General features: G+C 38.0%; 1 protein-coding gene across 1 annotated transcript in view; it reads left to right on the plus strand.

Moving 5' to 3' along the window:
* LOC150099051 (neuron navigator 2-like) overlaps positions 1 to 17737 on the plus strand; it is a 636174-nt gene that overhangs the window by 413024 nt on the left and 205413 nt on the right. The window contains exon 19 of the mRNA XM_090405801.1: positions 9185 to 9293. Within this exon, the coding sequence (XP_090261927.1) occupies positions 9185 to 9293 (109 nt within the window). The remainder of the gene's footprint in view (positions 1 to 9184; positions 9294 to 17737) is intronic.

Genomic DNA, 17737 nt, shown 5'->3' on the forward strand with positions numbered 1-17737 from the left:
AGGTGTGTGGAGCCGAGGTATTAGAGCTGTTGCAAAAATTGAATAAGAATTCAGCAATAGGTACTGATGGAATATCAGCATGTGTGCTAAAAGAGTGTTCAGCTGAACTGACCATTCCTTTGACCAGGCTGTTTAATATGAGTCTCAGAACAGGGAAGATTCCACAGGAATGGAAGGAATGTATGGTAATTCCATTGCACAAGGGTGGTGCAAAGACTAATGTATCCAACGATCGACCAATTATTATCTCAGTAGTGGTGGTGAAGCTTTTGGAAAAATTGATTAGGGCTCACATTCAGAAATGTTGACAGTGAATCTTTGACCATGAACAACATGGGTTTATTAAGGGAAGGTCATTTTTTAGCAACTTACATTCTATAACAATGTTACTATTGAACTAGACAAAGGGAATGGATACACCATGATACTTTTGGATTTTGCTAAGGCTTTTTTTTTTTTACAGAATACAGCATGGTAGACTTTTGCATAAATTGGAGAAAATGGGTTTGGGTTATACAATATTAGCATGGATAAGAGGATGGCTGACTGACATATGTCAAAAAGTGGTTTATGGGGATCTGAGTCTGCAAGGTTTCTCAATGTTTTTTGGATCATGTCCCACCTCAACGGCTCAAAGATTTTGATGCCCCCCCCCCCTAGCATAATAGCCAGCCAAGTTCTGAAAAGGTATAGTATAAATATGTACACATGCATTTTCTAATTGCCCCCTTGTGGGGCGTATGCCCCACGTTGAGAAACACTGGTTTAAGGTAACAAGTGGTGTACCACAAGGATCAGTGCTTGGTCCATTGTTATTCAATCTGTACATTAATGATATTGGGAAGGATTTGACATGTGATGTACAGCTATTTGCTGATGATGCAAAGATAGGTAGGGTAATCAGGAATGCTGCTGATATGCAGTACTTGCAGAATGATTTGAATAGGCTGAAATTGTGGGCATGGGAAAATGGATGTCAGTTTAATATCAGGAAATGTAAATTCATTCACTTCAGCATGATTAGATATCCAATGTCTTATTATATTGGTGGGATTAGGCTAGAAGAAACTGATGAGGCTAGGGATCTTGGGGTGTTAATAGATAGGAAGTTGAAGTTCAGGGGTCATTTGGCAAAGATTGCAAATAAAACTCGAAAGATAATTGCAATGCTGAAACGAACATGCACATGTATCAAGGCCTCTTTAAAAGGCCTTGATAAGACCTCACCTGGACTATTGTGTGCAAGTCTGGTCTCCTGGTTTCCATTGTGATTCTGATATATTGGAGAGAGTATAAAGAAGAGTGTTAAAAATGATATCAGGATTGTGGAATACTGATTATGAAGACATGGGGAATTGCAGACTCTACAGATGAGAATTTGTAGAGTGCAGACATTAGCAAACAGGAGAAAGAGGGGGTGATATGATTGAGACTTACAAACTTCTGAAAGGTTCATACAGGATTTCAATTTATGGAGGGTGGGGAAAGAACAAGAGGACATCCTTGAAGCTGAGAATGAATGCTACGAAGAAGGGGGTAAGGGCTAGATTTTTCTCCCAGGTGGTGTGTGATTGGAATGGATTGCCATTGAATGTTGTGAGTGCAAGCAGTGTGAATGAATTCAAGAATAATTTTTCTCCCAGGTGGTGTGTGATTGGAATGGATTGCCATTGAATGTTGTGAGTGCAAGCAGTGTGAATGAATTCAAGAATAAGTATGATAGTTGGTGTGTGTAGTATGTGGCCTCCCTCTATGAATCTCTGACTCCCTGAAGGGGTGTCTTAATAATAATAATTTTTATCCTTTATGACATCTGTTGTTCTTTCTGAAAGCATGATAAAGATGCTTCGAGATATCAGGTCTTGTTGTCTGGAACCATCTTCCTATTTCTCCAGTTTCTCACTGATGCCTTTGCATTGTCATTGATGCTCTGCAAGAGACATATCAGGTTCCTATTCACTCCATAAGATTTGGGCACAGCCCATGCCAATTTCTGATTTATACTGTCAAATGCTTTCTGAAAGTCAGCAAAACAGATATAAACATATTTATTTTTACATAGAGCTTTTTCCACAATCAATCTTAACATTAATATTTGCTGCATAGTACTTCTGTCTCTTCTAAATCCTGCTCGCTCATTTTCTTCCATTAGTTTCCTTATTCTCTGTGTTAATATCATTAGAAATACTTTTCCAACAAGCCTCATTACAGCTATTGTTCTGTATTTTTGCAGTCCATTTTGCTTCCTTTTTTTTTTTTTTTTTTTTTGTGAATGGGTATCAGGATTGAACTTGTTCATGCTTTTGGTGGTTTGCCTTCCTCCCATGCCAGGTCATGTTACACAACCAGTATATAGTTTGTCTATTATCACCTCGCTACCATGTTTCAATTTCTCTCCAGTGACCTCATCGTTCATTTAATGGTTTTTCAGATATTTTACTGCCTTTATAACCTCATCCCTCAGTATATCTGTTTCTTCCTCTGTGTTTGGTGGTATTTCCCTCACTTCATCAGTTAACTTCTTTTGGACCTCAACATCTCTCTGTCTTATGACTCTGAGCAGTAACTTGTCCATCTCCTATTTCATCTGTGTTCGTAATGATTTTATAATTTTCATTATTTATGATTCTCTGCTTTGGACTCCATTTCTTGTTTGTTTCTGATCATCTTATATGCTTCTCTTGTTCTCTTTTCACCATAGTGTTTATTGATATCCTCATGCTGTTCCTCTGGCCATTTTGATTTATCTCTTGTAACTGCCTTCTCTACTTCATTGGATTTTGCTTTATACCGTTCTTCCATTTCCATAGAGATCTCTGTCTCTCACAATATTTTTAATTATCTTTCTTCTTGAATTATCTTTAATGTCTCCTGTGAGATCCACCTCTTCTTTGGCTTTCTGTCTTTGGGACTGTTTGTTCCATTGCTTTCTCGATTGCAGACATCACTGTGTTGTTCCTATCTTTCACTTCCTTTTTTTGTAATAGATTTCAGTTTGCCCTCGAGCACTTTCCTCTACACTTTCCCTGTAAATTCCTTACTCATTTTCCTCATATCTCTCTGACTGTGATACTGTGCCTATTCACTTGTTGTTTGAATTTCAACTTAATGTTGGCAATCACTCAAGCTATGGTCTGATTCCATGTTTGTTCCTTGAAATCTTTGAGTATCATGCTTAGCATATTCTTAGTTCTTACATCCATTAATCACCAGGTCCACTTTCTGCAGTCTTTTTGCTTGAATTTGCCCTGAAGTATGACGTGGTAATTTGCAAATATACAATTCAAGCATTTATTGGTTTCTCCATATACATATTTGACCATTATTTTTTCTCATCCTTCATTGCCTTTTCCAATCTTCACATTCCAGTCTCTTCCAATAATTAGTATATCTTTCTTTGGTACCAATTTCAAGGTTATTTCCAAGTTGCTATAGAATAACTGTATTTATTCTTCAGTACTTTCCAAAGTGGGTGAATATATCTGAATTGCCGTGATGTTAAATGGTCTTGCTGCAAATTTTGCCATTATTCTTTTATTGACTAGTTTGTATCTTAATAATGCTTCTTTTTTTCTTTTACTGAGAAGAAATCCAACTCCTGCCTCATGTTTTATACTATTGCCAGACCAGATGATTCTTCCACCTCCCCTCCCCTGACTCTATCCAGCGCATCTCTGCTAATCCAAAGATGTCACAATGGTAACATTCCATCTCCTTGCAAAGTAAATCAAGCTTTCCAGGAGCCCATAAAGTATAGAATCCATATTCCTATTGATAGCTTATCTCTTGTTGTTGATTGGATTTTAACAACATAGATGCGAACACAGATTGATAAGAAAATAACTATTTATTAATTTAAATGCTAATATTTCACTGGTATTATATCCAGCATCTTCAGAGCATACAAACAAAGTTGTTACAGTAACGAGACAACCGCAATCCGGTGTAACAGTGGGACTAGTATGAATAATTATATCATGCAACACAAAGACTAAAATCCTAATTAGGTGCCATCTAAGTTTAAAAAAAAAAACAGATATTAATTTGGTCTTAGGATGACTGTCTCCCAAATCTTTGGTAGATTTATACAGCCATACTTATTGAGGTTTGGAGTATGTTTCAGGGCTTCTGTTGATTCCAGGAACAACCTCTCTGACTTGTAAAAGCTTCTGTGCAGTACTTTTTGTTTTTTTTTCAATTGATCCTGTGTGCAGGGGGTATCCCAAGCATGGTGTGCCAGACCCGACTTGTTATAACGAAAGTGCCGGATATATTTTTTGTGTTCACCGAGGCGGATGTTCACATTTCTTCCTGTTTGTCCATAGTAGGCTCGTTTCCACTTGATTATCTCTTGTTGTTCGTGTGTAGAGGCTTAAGTGCTGTGAGGACATGTTGGAGGCTTAATGGATATTTTTCAACACTCAAAAAGAATTAAAATAGAATTTAATACTTCTTATATTTCGTCCTAGTCACTAGGACATCAACGGGGATTACAAAAACAATTAATGTAACATGCACACACAAATCTTACAATACTAAGCCCAACCACATGGGTGACACTAAAGTCCTATCTAGGTGGAGCGCCCTCTAAGGGCGGTAGTAGGTGGCCTGGAATGTAAGGTGGGACCTCTGGTGATGAGTGTTTCCCAAATCTTCAGAAGCTTAATACAACTGTATTTGTTAAGGTTTGGTTGGTTTCTGAGAGCTGCTGCTGCTGCTTCTAAGAAAAGTCTCTCTTTCTTGAATTTGCTGTGGTGGAGCATGGTGGTTTTCTTCCATGATACTCTGGAAGTGCCGGTGCTCGATGTTATGGTTAACATCGAACAGGGGATCGGTCGCTTACCGTCGGAGATAGCCAACAACATCAGACTAGACGTAGCCAACATCCTCGCTCATTCTTCGCCTCCAAAAAGCAACTTATCGTATGCCCAATGCATGGCTCTCCTGAAACCACGCAAAGAAAAAAGTATCGTCATCACCAGAGCGGATAAGGGTAATGCCACAGTTGTTCTTAATACCACTGAATACAATTGTAAAATGAACATTATCCTCCGCGATCGCGCTACCTACAGCCCGCTAGAACACGACCCCACAAAAACACAGGTTAAGAAATTAAAAATCTTACTTAAAAAAGTAACCTCCTGGCCCCCTGATGTCACGAATAAACTTAAACCTTTCTGTTCCCCCCCCCCCCCCCCCCCCCGAATATACGGTTTACCAAAAATCCACAAACCTGATTCCCCACTCAGACCTATAGTAGATGCCACCAATGCACCTTGCTACAGACTGTCTAAACAGCTGGCCAACTCACTGATCCCCCTAACCGGAAGGTCCACTTCCTATATAAAAAACTCGACCCACTTTAAAGCCCTCACAGAAAATTTAACCTTGAATAATACAGACATATTGGTAAGCTTTGATATCTCCTCTTTGTTTACCAATATTCCCTTAACTGACACCTTATCTCTGTTAGAAAACGTTTTTCCCTCTGACATCTTAGATCTCTTTTCCTTTGCCATGAACTCTTGGGTATTTCTCTTGGAAGAAAAAAAATCTACAAGCAGATAGAGGGAACTGCCATGGGTTCCCCCCTCTCACCCCCCCCCTTGCCAATTTCTATATGGAAGATTTCGAAAAACGAGCCATAGACTCAGTCCCACTCAAACCTTCTATCTGGCTACGATATGTAGATGATGTGTTCTCTATTTGGCCTCATGGCCCAGACACGTTAGACTCCTTCCTCAGTCATCTTAATAGCCTATATCTAAGAATCCAGTTTACTATGGAAAAGGAAAAGAACAACTGTTTATCCTTCCTAGACACCTTAGTCACACGCCTGCCTAATGATACACTTGCCTTCACTGTATACAGAAAACCCACACACACACAGGCAGATACATTCACAAACTCTCCCACCACCACCCCTCACAACAATATGGCATCATCAAAACTCTTACTAAGAGAGCCCACAATCTTTGTTCCAGTGGAACCGCCCTTACTACCGACCTTAACCACATACACAACACTTTCCTCTCCAATGGCTACAGCGAACACAGTATCAAAAAAATAATCAATTCCTCCCCCATTCCCCGTCCCTCTCGTCAACAAGATTTTAAAAATGCCATCACAATACCCTACATCCGTGGCACTTCGGAAAAAATAGCCAAGATACTAAAAAAGTATAACCTACTTTTTTTCCAGTGGAACCACCCTTACTACCGACCTTAACCACATACACAACACTTTCCTCTCCAATGGCTACAGCGAACACAGTATCAAAAAAATAATCAATTCCTCCCCCATTCCCCGTCCCTCTCGTCAACAAGATTTTAAAAATGCCATCACAATACCCTACATCCGTGGCACTTCGGAAAAAATAGCCAAGATACTAAAAAAGTATAACCTACACACAGCATATAAGCCCTACTGCAAACTTGCTACCCTTATCCGTTCTACGAAAGATCAGCTCCCTCTCTCTCTGCCTGGAGTTTACAAAGTACCCTGTTCCTGTAAGCTTGCGTACTTTGGACAGACAGGCAGATCGGCATCCATCCGCCTGGGGGAACACAAGTCGTACATCGTTAAACACAACTATGGCCATTCAGGCTTGGCTGACCACGTTTTGGACACCACCCACATAGTATCATTGAAGAAAACCACCATGCTCCACCACAGCAAATTCAAGAAAGAGAGACTTTTCTTAGAAGCAGCAGCAGCTCTCAGAAACCAACCAAACCTTAACAAATACGGTTGTATTAAGCTTCCAAAGATTTGGGAAACACTCATCACCAGAGGTCCCACCTTACATTCCAGGCCACCTACTACCGCCCTTAGAGGGTGCTCCACCTAGATAGGACTTTAGTGTCACTCACGTGGTTGGGCTTAGTATTGTAAGATTTGTGTGTGTGCATGTTACATTAATTGTTTTTGTAATCCCCGTTGATGTCCTAGTGACTAGGACGAAATATAGGAAGTATTAAATTCTATTTTAATTCTTTTTGAGTGTTGAAAAATATCCATTAAGCCTCCAACATGATATCTCTTGTTGGTTTTAATTATATTGTACGTCTTTTTGTAGCTAACTTGTCGATCTAACCCCAATTGCTCAGTCGGGTACATGGACCTTGTTTATCCAAATAACGTTCCAGCCAGCATGTTGTACTTTTCCTTTGCACTTCCATATTGCACCAGAATACAATCGTGTTTTCTTTTTATAGTTAGCACATTGAACTCATCTCGCTAATCTTGAATTTTTGCTCAACATTGCCTGTACATGTTAAGCAAAAACACTTGCAGTTGTTCAGGATGCTCCAGGACATGTGAAATAGTATAAGAATAAAGAAAATGTTTTATAATTAATCTGTTTAATTTCTCTTATGATATTAATCATTGTCTCAAAAGACAGATCATTTAATTTTCTGTCCATTGGCTTAAGTTGAGATGTATCACAGTCATAGTAAGGTTAAAATGAAGGTAATTAAAAAAAATGCTTCAGTCTTGCAAGGACCTAGTTATAATTAAACCCTTCTGGTCTACTTTCTTATGATTATATATCTGCATTGTTAATCCTTCTGTCCTATGCAATTATTGTCATCTGCCAAATTAGACTGTAAATGCTTGTAACATGTTGAGTGAAAATACTCCATATTTGGGTTAATGATCAATAGCAAGAAAACCAATAATCATAAAAAATAGAAAAACATTAAGCTAAATTGTTACATTTTCATTGTGGTAGAAAACTTTCAATACCTTTGCTTTCTTAATTGATATTTTAAATGATAATGAAAATAAAGTACAAAACTCCAGTTTCATAAAAGCCCAACTAATCTCTATCATTCAGATATCCCCTTTGCACATGGTTCCACAATGCAGAAGGTACTCAGTACATAATCAGTATTAGGATTATACATGAGAAGACCATATTCCCTGTACTGTTTTTCTTGAAGAAGCCAGCAAATACCTGTATTAGAAAGATTCAAAAAAAAGTCAACTGAAGTAGTTAGGACATTAATTGAAACATGTAGCTTCATCTTCAGTATCCTTAAGGCGCTACAGATCAACAAATGGAAGTGTAAGAGACCAAGAAAACAGTTTTAACAATACATATGCAAAGTTTTTTTTAAGCCAATAAACACATACCAGTTGGTAACAAAGAGCTTCTGTAGTTCAGTTGATATAGACAAGCCCTTTGATTGGAAAGACCCTGGGTTCAAATCCCATCTGTGATGTGAGGAACCTTTATCATCTTTTGTCTCTCTCAAATGATGGTTTAGCTGGTCTCATATGAAGGTGAAAAGGTTTTTTTTTTTTTCCCTCCCAGAAGCTTGTGTTTTTCATTCCTCAGAACAGGTAAACTGCTGGACCTGTGAACACACAGGTATACAACCAAAAATACTTGCACCAGAGGAGTGACATACCGACTTGTCGTGATCCCAAATCAGTAATCTCTACCCATCCTAAGGATTGATGGGGTAAAGAATATGAAGCATAACAGTAAGTTGACTCATTTGTTTAATACATTATCTCCAATCGTTCAAGCTGATCCTCTGTGGCTCATTTGGTTTTGACGAAACTTTTTCATCATAAAGACCTGGATTTGAATCCAATCTATGATGCAAAGAACCTTTATCAGGATTTTTCAATTAAAGGTGAGTTAGCTGATCTCATACAGAGATGGAGATTATTTATTTTATTTTATTTTTAATGGAAACTCGGTTTTTTTTGTCCCTCAAAACAGCAAACTGGTGCCATGAAAACACACACACATCTACAGATATATAATAGTATTTGACATGGAAGGCAATGGGAAAGCACCTTGTTCTATAATAATTCCCTAGTAAAGTAGTATTGCTACCCAACCATCCAGTAGATTGAGGGAAAAATACTCATCTCAGCTGTTGCAGTTGTACATTTGTTCCCTATTCATACTCAGCATGGTTCCCAGATATTGAACTGCTGTGTTTGTTTTTCACAATATAATTTTCTCTTAAGAGAGCGAGAATTCTTTATGGTGGTATATTTAACCAATCAATAAGAAATAAAAGCAGGGAACGAACCTTGTAAATCAATCATAACTTACTCGTCTGTAGATTTTATGATACATAAAATACTTCATTTTAAGTAGTATATTTTTAAAGTATATTTCAAAATTCTTTCTGTAGAATATTTTTTGTTTTTTTTTTAGGATTCGGAGCTGAATGAATTACGGAATACAATTGAAGCGCTAAAGAAGCAGAGTGCTGAAGCTGGTTTAACAAAGATGGCTCTCCAGTCCATGCAAGCTGTTCAGCGAAGTACGGGTGGTTCTAACTTAGTGCGCCGTCACACTTTTAATACTACTAAGGACACTGGTGAGGCATCCAACTAACACTTAACAGCTAGTTCAGTATTGCAGTAAAGACAAACGTGGAAGCATTTCTGTGTACTGGCAAATTAACATGATTAACCAACTGACTGTAGATATAGTCAGGTTTGAAAAATACTCAACATCATTCTTTCTCAAGTGCACAATTTACATTGAAAGTTTAATTGATTATTATTATAATTGACAGACTTCCATGTAGTGAACAAATTCTTCTTTAGTCTCATTCAACCAGTAGTATTCCTATTATACTGAATCTTAAGCTTATTTGCATTCTTTGCATTAACAGCACAATTCCACCACTCTCTATTTACAGCTTCTAGGAATGGTCCCTTTTGCTTTCTGTTCTATGAATAATCCCTTGATTTTTAATCCTGGAAAGTTCACTTACTACTGTCACCTCTTCTCTCTCTCTCTCTCTGCTAAAGTGAAATTTACATTCCTTCAACCATTCTCCATAATCAGAGATGCAATTTTTAGCACCTATATTGCATTGATTAATTAGTTATGTACAGGAGGAGTTGGGGGATGGTGAAGAAGCAGTCTGTTTCTCTCCTTTCTTTTCCAGAATGGTTCTTTTAGAATTAATTTCTTAATTATCTATTCAAAAGTCAAAAGGTGGGAGTGGCCCAGAAGCAGTCCTTGCCTCCATCGCAATCAGGTTTTAATGCTGTAATCCTTGCATTATGTCCTACCTAGGCATCCCTTGATGTGTGTGAATATAGGTCCTTATCCCATGGACTAGCCCTAACCTTCATAATGCATTTGCAGAGGTGGTGTGCCATTTGTTATTTGATAGGAAAATTTGTATCCCATTTTGGACATGAGGAATCTTTATAAAGACCATAACTGAAGGCAAGTTAACTAGGCTGATATGGAAACTCATTGTTTTCATCCCAAAAAACAAGGAAACTAAGATCATCATATTGCTGTTATAGACCTCCCACTGTTCATCAACCAGATAGCCCTGTTATCACAAGAAGTGAATTATATTTAAGATCACCTTCTGGACTAATGGCTCACTGAGTCACATCTGTTAGCTTTCAGATATCTTTTCACTATATTAACAAAATTTCTGTCATTTTAGAATCCAAAGGATAAACTCCCACATGCAAAAGGCAGAAGGGCCTATAACAAATGCTGTGTGTGTGAGCAGGGGATAAACTTTAGCCTGCTTTGGTGTTTATCAAATTACCTACCATCGTGTTGTCATACTGGTAGATCTGCAGCTGTTCATCATGATAAACATCTCTGTTCTGTTGAATTCCATTAGCTGGAGCAGTCTGGACTTGCAGAAGATACTATCTCTACCAAACATAGTTCTTTGAAATAAGACTCAAATCCTTCACAAAAGCAGTTTTCTCTTAGAACATTTATTTTTATTTTTTATGTTACTCCCACATGCAAAAGGCAGAAGGGCCTATAACAAATGCTATATGTGTGTGGTCAGGAGTAGAGTATTCTGTTGAAATTCTTCTTGAACACTTGGAGTTTGTTGTCCTTTGGAAATGCTTCAGAGGGGGAGGCTGTTCCACAGAATTGATGTAGATGGAATGAAAGATGATAGATAGTAGCAGGTTTGGTGAGTATGATGCATTTTGACTGTGAGGCAAGTTGAGCAGCTGTTGCTCGAGTTCCTGTAGAAATGGGAGGTATAATGGATGCTAGTTTTGCTGGACAATGGCCATGGAAATATCTGTAGAAGAGACACAGAAACTGATCTTCTATGGAAAATTGGCTGAAGAGAGAGTCTGTAAGAGATGTCATTAATCAACCAAACTGCCCTTTTCTGAACAGCATCCAGAATTTTTAGGGAGGTCTTAGGTACACCATCCCCAAACCTGAGAGTAGTATTCCAAGGTTGGTCAGATTTGGGATTTATACAGAGTAGGTGACTGTTTAGCAGGGAAGTACTGCCTTGAGCAGAAAAGAGCAAAGTTTTTTGGATGCTAATGATCATAAAGAAGTGATATGGTTATGCCATGAAACGTTTGGAGTAAGAGTCAGTCCAAGAAGAGAAAGATTTGATCTTCATTATGGAGCTGAGCATTATCAAAAGTAAGTGGAGAAGATCTGAGGTTTATTTTGTGAGAAAGCATGCAAAACTCTGTTTTGGAAGCATTGAAGTTGACTAGATTGTTTTCATCTAATCAAAGATACTGTGGAGATTGTTGTTCAGGACAGCTTATTATAGATGATCTTGAAGCTATAATAAGCACTGCAGGGGGCTTGTCATATGAGTGAAGTGTGCTATCATCAAACTCTCCTTATAGTTTTATGAGTGGAGTTTGCAGTCAATGAGACGTGTTTACATGAATCAAGAAGAGCGGGTGAAATGACAGTGCCCTGAAGGTAACAGGCATTAACAGGAAAATCAGAAGAAAGACCACCATTACATGCACCCTCTGTCCAAAAAGAAACCAAACTTTTCAAAAATAGAAGAAACTAGTTGTGCCACCTGTTTATCTTTTTGTTGTCGAAAGCAGACAAATGTCATAAATAGTTGACACAACACTAACGAAGGCATTTGTTTCATTAGAAGCTGAGTTATAGTGCCAAGAGTGAAAGTGTGTTTTGATGAACGTTCGGGAAATGAGTTTCAAAGAGAGCTGTGATTGACTTTTGTGTCAAACTTGGTAAACGTTTTGCCGAAACGCATCAAATGCTTCAAAAAGCATATGGTGATGAATGCTTATCTCATACTCAAGTTTACGAGTGGTTGAACCAATTTCAAAGTAGTCATGAGATGCTCGAGGATGATGAAAAACCGGGCCGTCCAAAAACTGGACTGAGCAAAGTTAACATCCAAAAAGTGTGTGATTTCATCAAAGAAACCGAAAACCCAAAATCGTCCATGAGATTGATTGAAGATGAATTGGGGATTCCAAAATCAACTGTGCACAACATTTTGACCAAGAGTTTGGGCCTTCATAAATTGAATTCGCGATTTGTTCCCCACAAGTTGACCGATGACAAAAAATGTATTGAATTGAACACTGCAAGGACCTTATTAAAACTGCTCGTAAGGACTCAAACTTCCTTGAAACGATCGTTACTGGTGATGAAACGTGGTGTTTTGAGTATGAGGCCGAAACAGAGTGCTGAGTGGAGACCACCAGAAGAGGGGCATCCGAAAAAAAGTTGCTTGGAGAAGTCAAAAGTAAAGACAATGCTGATTTGTTTCTACAATTCCAAGGGCATTATCCACAAAGAATTCATTCCGCCTGGCCGAACGGGCAGTGGTGAGTTTTATCTCGAAATTTTGAAGCAATTGATAGCAAGAATCCGTCACGTACAGCATGAATATCGTGTTGCAGGCAGCTGGTCACTTTTGCACGATAATGCACCATCTCATCGTTCGAACATTGTGAGACCGTTTTTGTGTTGGATCACTCTCCGTATTCACCTGATTTAGCACCCGGTGACTTCTTTCTCTACCCCTGACTTTATTTGCCGATGAAAGGAAAGCAATACGACACCATTGAAAACGGTAAAGCTGCAGTAACCATGATCCTCAACAGTATCCCAAAAACCGATTATAAAAAAACTAATTTAATAAATTAATTGACTGTGCCAAACGCTGTATCAAAGCTGAGGAAGAGTATTGATTGAAATAAATGATTTGAATAATTATTGGCCTGTGTTTTCTTTTCTATCAAAAGTTCGATTTCTTTTTGGACAGAGGGAATATAGGGATCAATCTGAGAGAAAACAAATAATCCTATTATACAAGGACAAAGGCAGTCCATATGATTGTAACATGTTGAGAAGTCTTAGATGCTCCCTGCCAAAAGCCTTGAAGATTTCAAGAGCAGTGGCACAGGTTTCTCCAAACCTTTGCATGGAATGGGTCCAGAGGTGCATGATGCGAATCAGATCACATCTGGATCTAGATTCATGAAATCCATACTGGTGGTCACTAATTAGTTAATAGTTCTTCAAGTGTTGAAGTTGACTGCCGATAACCTTCTCCATTATTTTAGACAAAATTGAGGTGAAAACAAAAGTTGATAGCTTGAAGGTAGACATTTATCACCTCTTTTTGGGAACTGGTTATATATGAGCTTGATTCCATGCTGTAGGGTGGATGCCAGCTGAGTACAGTTTAGTGGATAGATAGATGATAAAGAACATATGTTAGTTCAGGAATGCAATGGGTAAGATTACATCAGAACCAGTTGCCTTTGAGCCATTCATGTTATTCAAGATTTTTTTTTTTTTTTGTTAGATTTTGAGTATAAATTTTTTTTTTTTTTCTTTGAATTTTGGAGTAGGGTTTATTTTTTAGTTTTAACTTCAGGGATACTATAGATATATCCAGGGTTAATTTCATATTTAATGTTTCAAAAGGCGAAGAGAAAATTTCATACAAAGAAATTAAGAAGCCTTGCTTCACCAAATATATCGGAACTGAAGGTTATCTCTCTTATGGGAAATAGTTCTCTACATGTCCCTTCTTCTTAGTTAATCTCCCCAAGGCTGAGGACTGATGACCCAATGTATCAGTCTTCTCCATTTGCTTCTGTCATTCTAATTGCATCTTCAAACCTTAGTTCATTAAGAGCAGGAATTTGATGTGGCCATCTCCCATGGAGCCTAGCTTCTAACTATTGGCATCTTGCCCTTCATGAAGAGTTCTATCTACTTTAATACGAAATATACAACTTTTTCTTAAAAGCTGAACAACTTGACCTTTCACACACACAAAAAAAAACAAAGTAACACAAATTAACTTAATATTATTAACTAAATTTGAAAAATTGCATATCTTTTTTGCACCACTCTAATCATATGTCCTGCACATGTTGCTCTGTAGCAAATGCTACTATTGGTATGTAACTTACAGTGTTGTTTCATTTGTCTAGTTTATGTAACAGTTCTGAATATGCTCAATCATATAGAATGAAAACACAAATTTAGCAATAATTATTGCTGAAAAACATGCCACCCTTTCACACATAGCTATAAACCCAGTCACATAAAAGGATAGACTTACTAGTTGTTTAGTTTTTTTTTTTTTTTTTTTTAAGTATATTTGGTTTTTAAGATTCGTTATCATCATCATCAAATTCCTGCCATGTACCCTCAAGGGGTGTACAGGATATGACAGTACTACATGAAAAAATTACATCATTACTAACTTCCTATCTACAATTTTCCTCCAAATCAGTCTGTTACTTGTCAAGACTCCAACATTATCAGATCTTATATTTCTATCGTCTAAGGCACTTTGTACTGTATCAATCCACCTATATCTTGGTCTTCCTCTGGGTCGTTTTCCTGCCAACCTGGCAGAGAACACTTGTTTTGCTAATCTTTCCTCTCCCATTCTATTTAAGTGACCATACCATCTGAGATTAGCTCTGCTAACGCATTCCTGGATGCTGACAATGTCAAGTTCTTTCCTAATATCCTCATTTTTAATATGATATTGCCATTGATGCCATCTGTTCACGCCTCTAATCTTTCTCAGGACTCTCATATCTGCGGTCTCTAGTCTTTGGTCAAGTGTTTTACTTCTGACCCAGCTCTCAGATCCATAAGTTAAAATTGGTTTGAACACAGTCTTGTATACAGCTAATTTAGTGTTCCGACTAATTTCTTTCTTATTCCATATGAATTTATTCAATTGACTTCCCACCATACCAGCTTTGCTGATTCTGTTGTCTATTTCTATATTTAGTTTACCATCTTCAGTAAAAATTGTGCCTAAGTAGCTGAAATGTTTTACTTGTTCCACAGGTTCTCCATTCACAACACAGTTGACATTTTCAATGATTCTGCCTATTTTCATTGTCTTTGTCTTTTTATTGCTGACCTTCATACCATATCTATTAAAACAGTTATTCAATTTAGTCAGAGAATCTTGCAGACTTGTAGCGGATTTATTTAGAAGTATAACATCATCCGCATAAAGCAAAGAGCTGACATTAACATCTCCAATTTTGATATCAGGTTTAATACCACATTCCTTCATAATGTGATCCATATAGATAATGAATAACAGAGGGGATAATGTACATCCTTGTCTCACACCAGATTTAACATTAAACCATCTTCCTGTACTTCCTTCAATTCTAACTGCTGACTCACAACTCAAATAAAGACTAAGTATTGCTCGATATAATGCCCCATTGACACCATATAACTGCAGCGTATTGAATAGCTTCTCTCTTGGCACCTTGTCATATGCCTTTTCCAAATCGACAAAACTTAAATACAGATCTTTGTTATATTCCCATGCTTTCTCGACTATTTGTCGTAAAGTGAAGATCTGATCCTGACAGGCTCTATTTGTGGCCTGAATCCAGCTTGTTCTTCACCAAGCTTTTCTTCCACAATTCTTCTCAACCGTTTCTCAAGTATACTTGCATAGATCTTGCCAGTAACACTCAGTAGGGAAATACCTCTGTAATTCTCACATTCAGTTTTATTTCCCTTTTTATATATGGGTACTATGAGAGCTCTACTCCAATCATCGGGAATTCGTCCCTCTGTCCAGGCTTTCTGAACTATGCAGTGCAGCCACTGTAAGACTCTTATACCACCATACTTCAGCATTTCTGGTCGAATATCATCTACTCCTGCTGCCTTTCCACATTTCAAGCCTTTGATGGCTTTTTCTACTTCAAGTATAGATATGTATTCCTGACTGCATGTCTGGTTAGTGTTTTTTATCACTGTGCTTTATCTAGATTTATCAAGATTCGTTATTAGGACTCTTAATAGGCTCTGTATATTTTATTGTTTTTCGATGCATTATTATCAACAACAATTCCAGTAGATATTCTGTCAGTCAAGTGGATTAAATTTCTCTGTTTCTTCTTTCTCCCTCCATATTCTTCATGAACACAATATAAAGTGTGATCAAAATTAAAGTATCCCTGTTTTAAGGCCTAGTGGAGCAATATCTAGTGATTGAAATGCTGTGAAACTTTGCAGGAATACATTGTGCATCATGCAGAAGCGATATCTGAGGTGGGGTGGGGTTACAAAATTCACCACTAAAGAGTGCTGCAAACACCAAATTCATGGAATCTGCATATCACACAACTCAACAGGTGCTAAGAGGGGTTTAAAAAGATGGACACTGGATTTTTTCTTCATTCTGGGTGTTAATATTGTCCACAGTGATGGCACTAACCTTGCCACAACATGCTTTGCTCTTGAAGCTGTGCTACCTAAGCAATTGCAATGCTGTTGCTGTAAAACATGAATTTTGTTTCCTGAAGAAGGGTCAACAAGGCCCATTATCTTCATGTGCTCTGCAACAAATGATTAGTCATTTTGAAGAAACAGGATCATTGCGAGTTAAGCCTGGCAGAGGTCGCAAACCAATGAGTTTGCAACATTTGAATGAAGTTATTACTGCTATTGTGGAGCAGACCATGAATAACAGCATTGGTTTCTGCAGTGCATATGCTGTATCAAGACACATGGATGTGCCTTACACAATTGTCTGGAAAATTTTACAGATGATTTTGCATTTCTACTCAGTCAAGATAACCTTGACACAGGAGTTGTGCCTACAGGACTTTGAAAGTCTACTGACATTCACGTTAACATTCCTTGCTTAAATGGAGTTGGACACTTCTTGGCCATGGATGATTTTGTGGAGAGATAAGGCTCACTTTCAGGTATAGGCTACACAAAACCTGCATGCTATCCAACAGATTCCTTTTCATTCACCCAAAGTTATTGTCTGGTGCAGGTTTACCGCTTTGTTTATCATTAGACCATTCTTCTTTGAGGACATTCACCAGTCAGGTCCTGTGACCTGCTCAGTTACTGCTAAGAGGAAACGCAATATGATAAACAATTTTGTTGTGCCACAGCTACAGCAGCTACTGTAGATGGATTTACTCATTTTCATGTAGGATGGTACTCTTCCCCCCCCTCCACACATTGGTCTATCTATATAGAAGGTTCTTTGAGAACATTTCATGGAAGTTAGAGTGATCAGCCATGCCTATCACATTGTGGCTGCTTTGGTCATCTGATTTGACTTCTGGCTCTGGGAATTTCTCAAAGACAGGTTATCGGGATCATTCTGATAACTAGCCATTGCTGAAAGACAGCATAACGCTGCATGTGCACACATCAGTGCCGACTAGCTGCATTCTGCCATTGAGTACACTGTGCAAAGAATGCAGTTTGTGGCATACCACAGAAGGGTAGCATATTGAGCATTACATCCCGTGAATGCATAATATAAGTGAATAAAAATGTGTGTTGTTTATACCTGTGTTGCTTTTCTCTTTCTTACTCACACAGAAAAATTACTATGTGTACATTTAGTGTCGTACAGTGCCCCTGGTGGTGAATCTTGGACCTACATTTTTTTCCTCCTTTTTCTCCCCCCTTCAGGTATCACTT

Source organism: Typopeltis vanoorti, chromosome 15 (genome assembly GCF_054136105.1).
Source record: "Typopeltis vanoorti isolate ZY-2024b chromosome 15, IOZ_Tvanoo_1.0, whole genome shotgun sequence".
Classification (NCBI taxonomy): domain Eukaryota; kingdom Metazoa; phylum Arthropoda; class Arachnida; order Uropygi; family Thelyphonidae; genus Typopeltis; species Typopeltis vanoorti.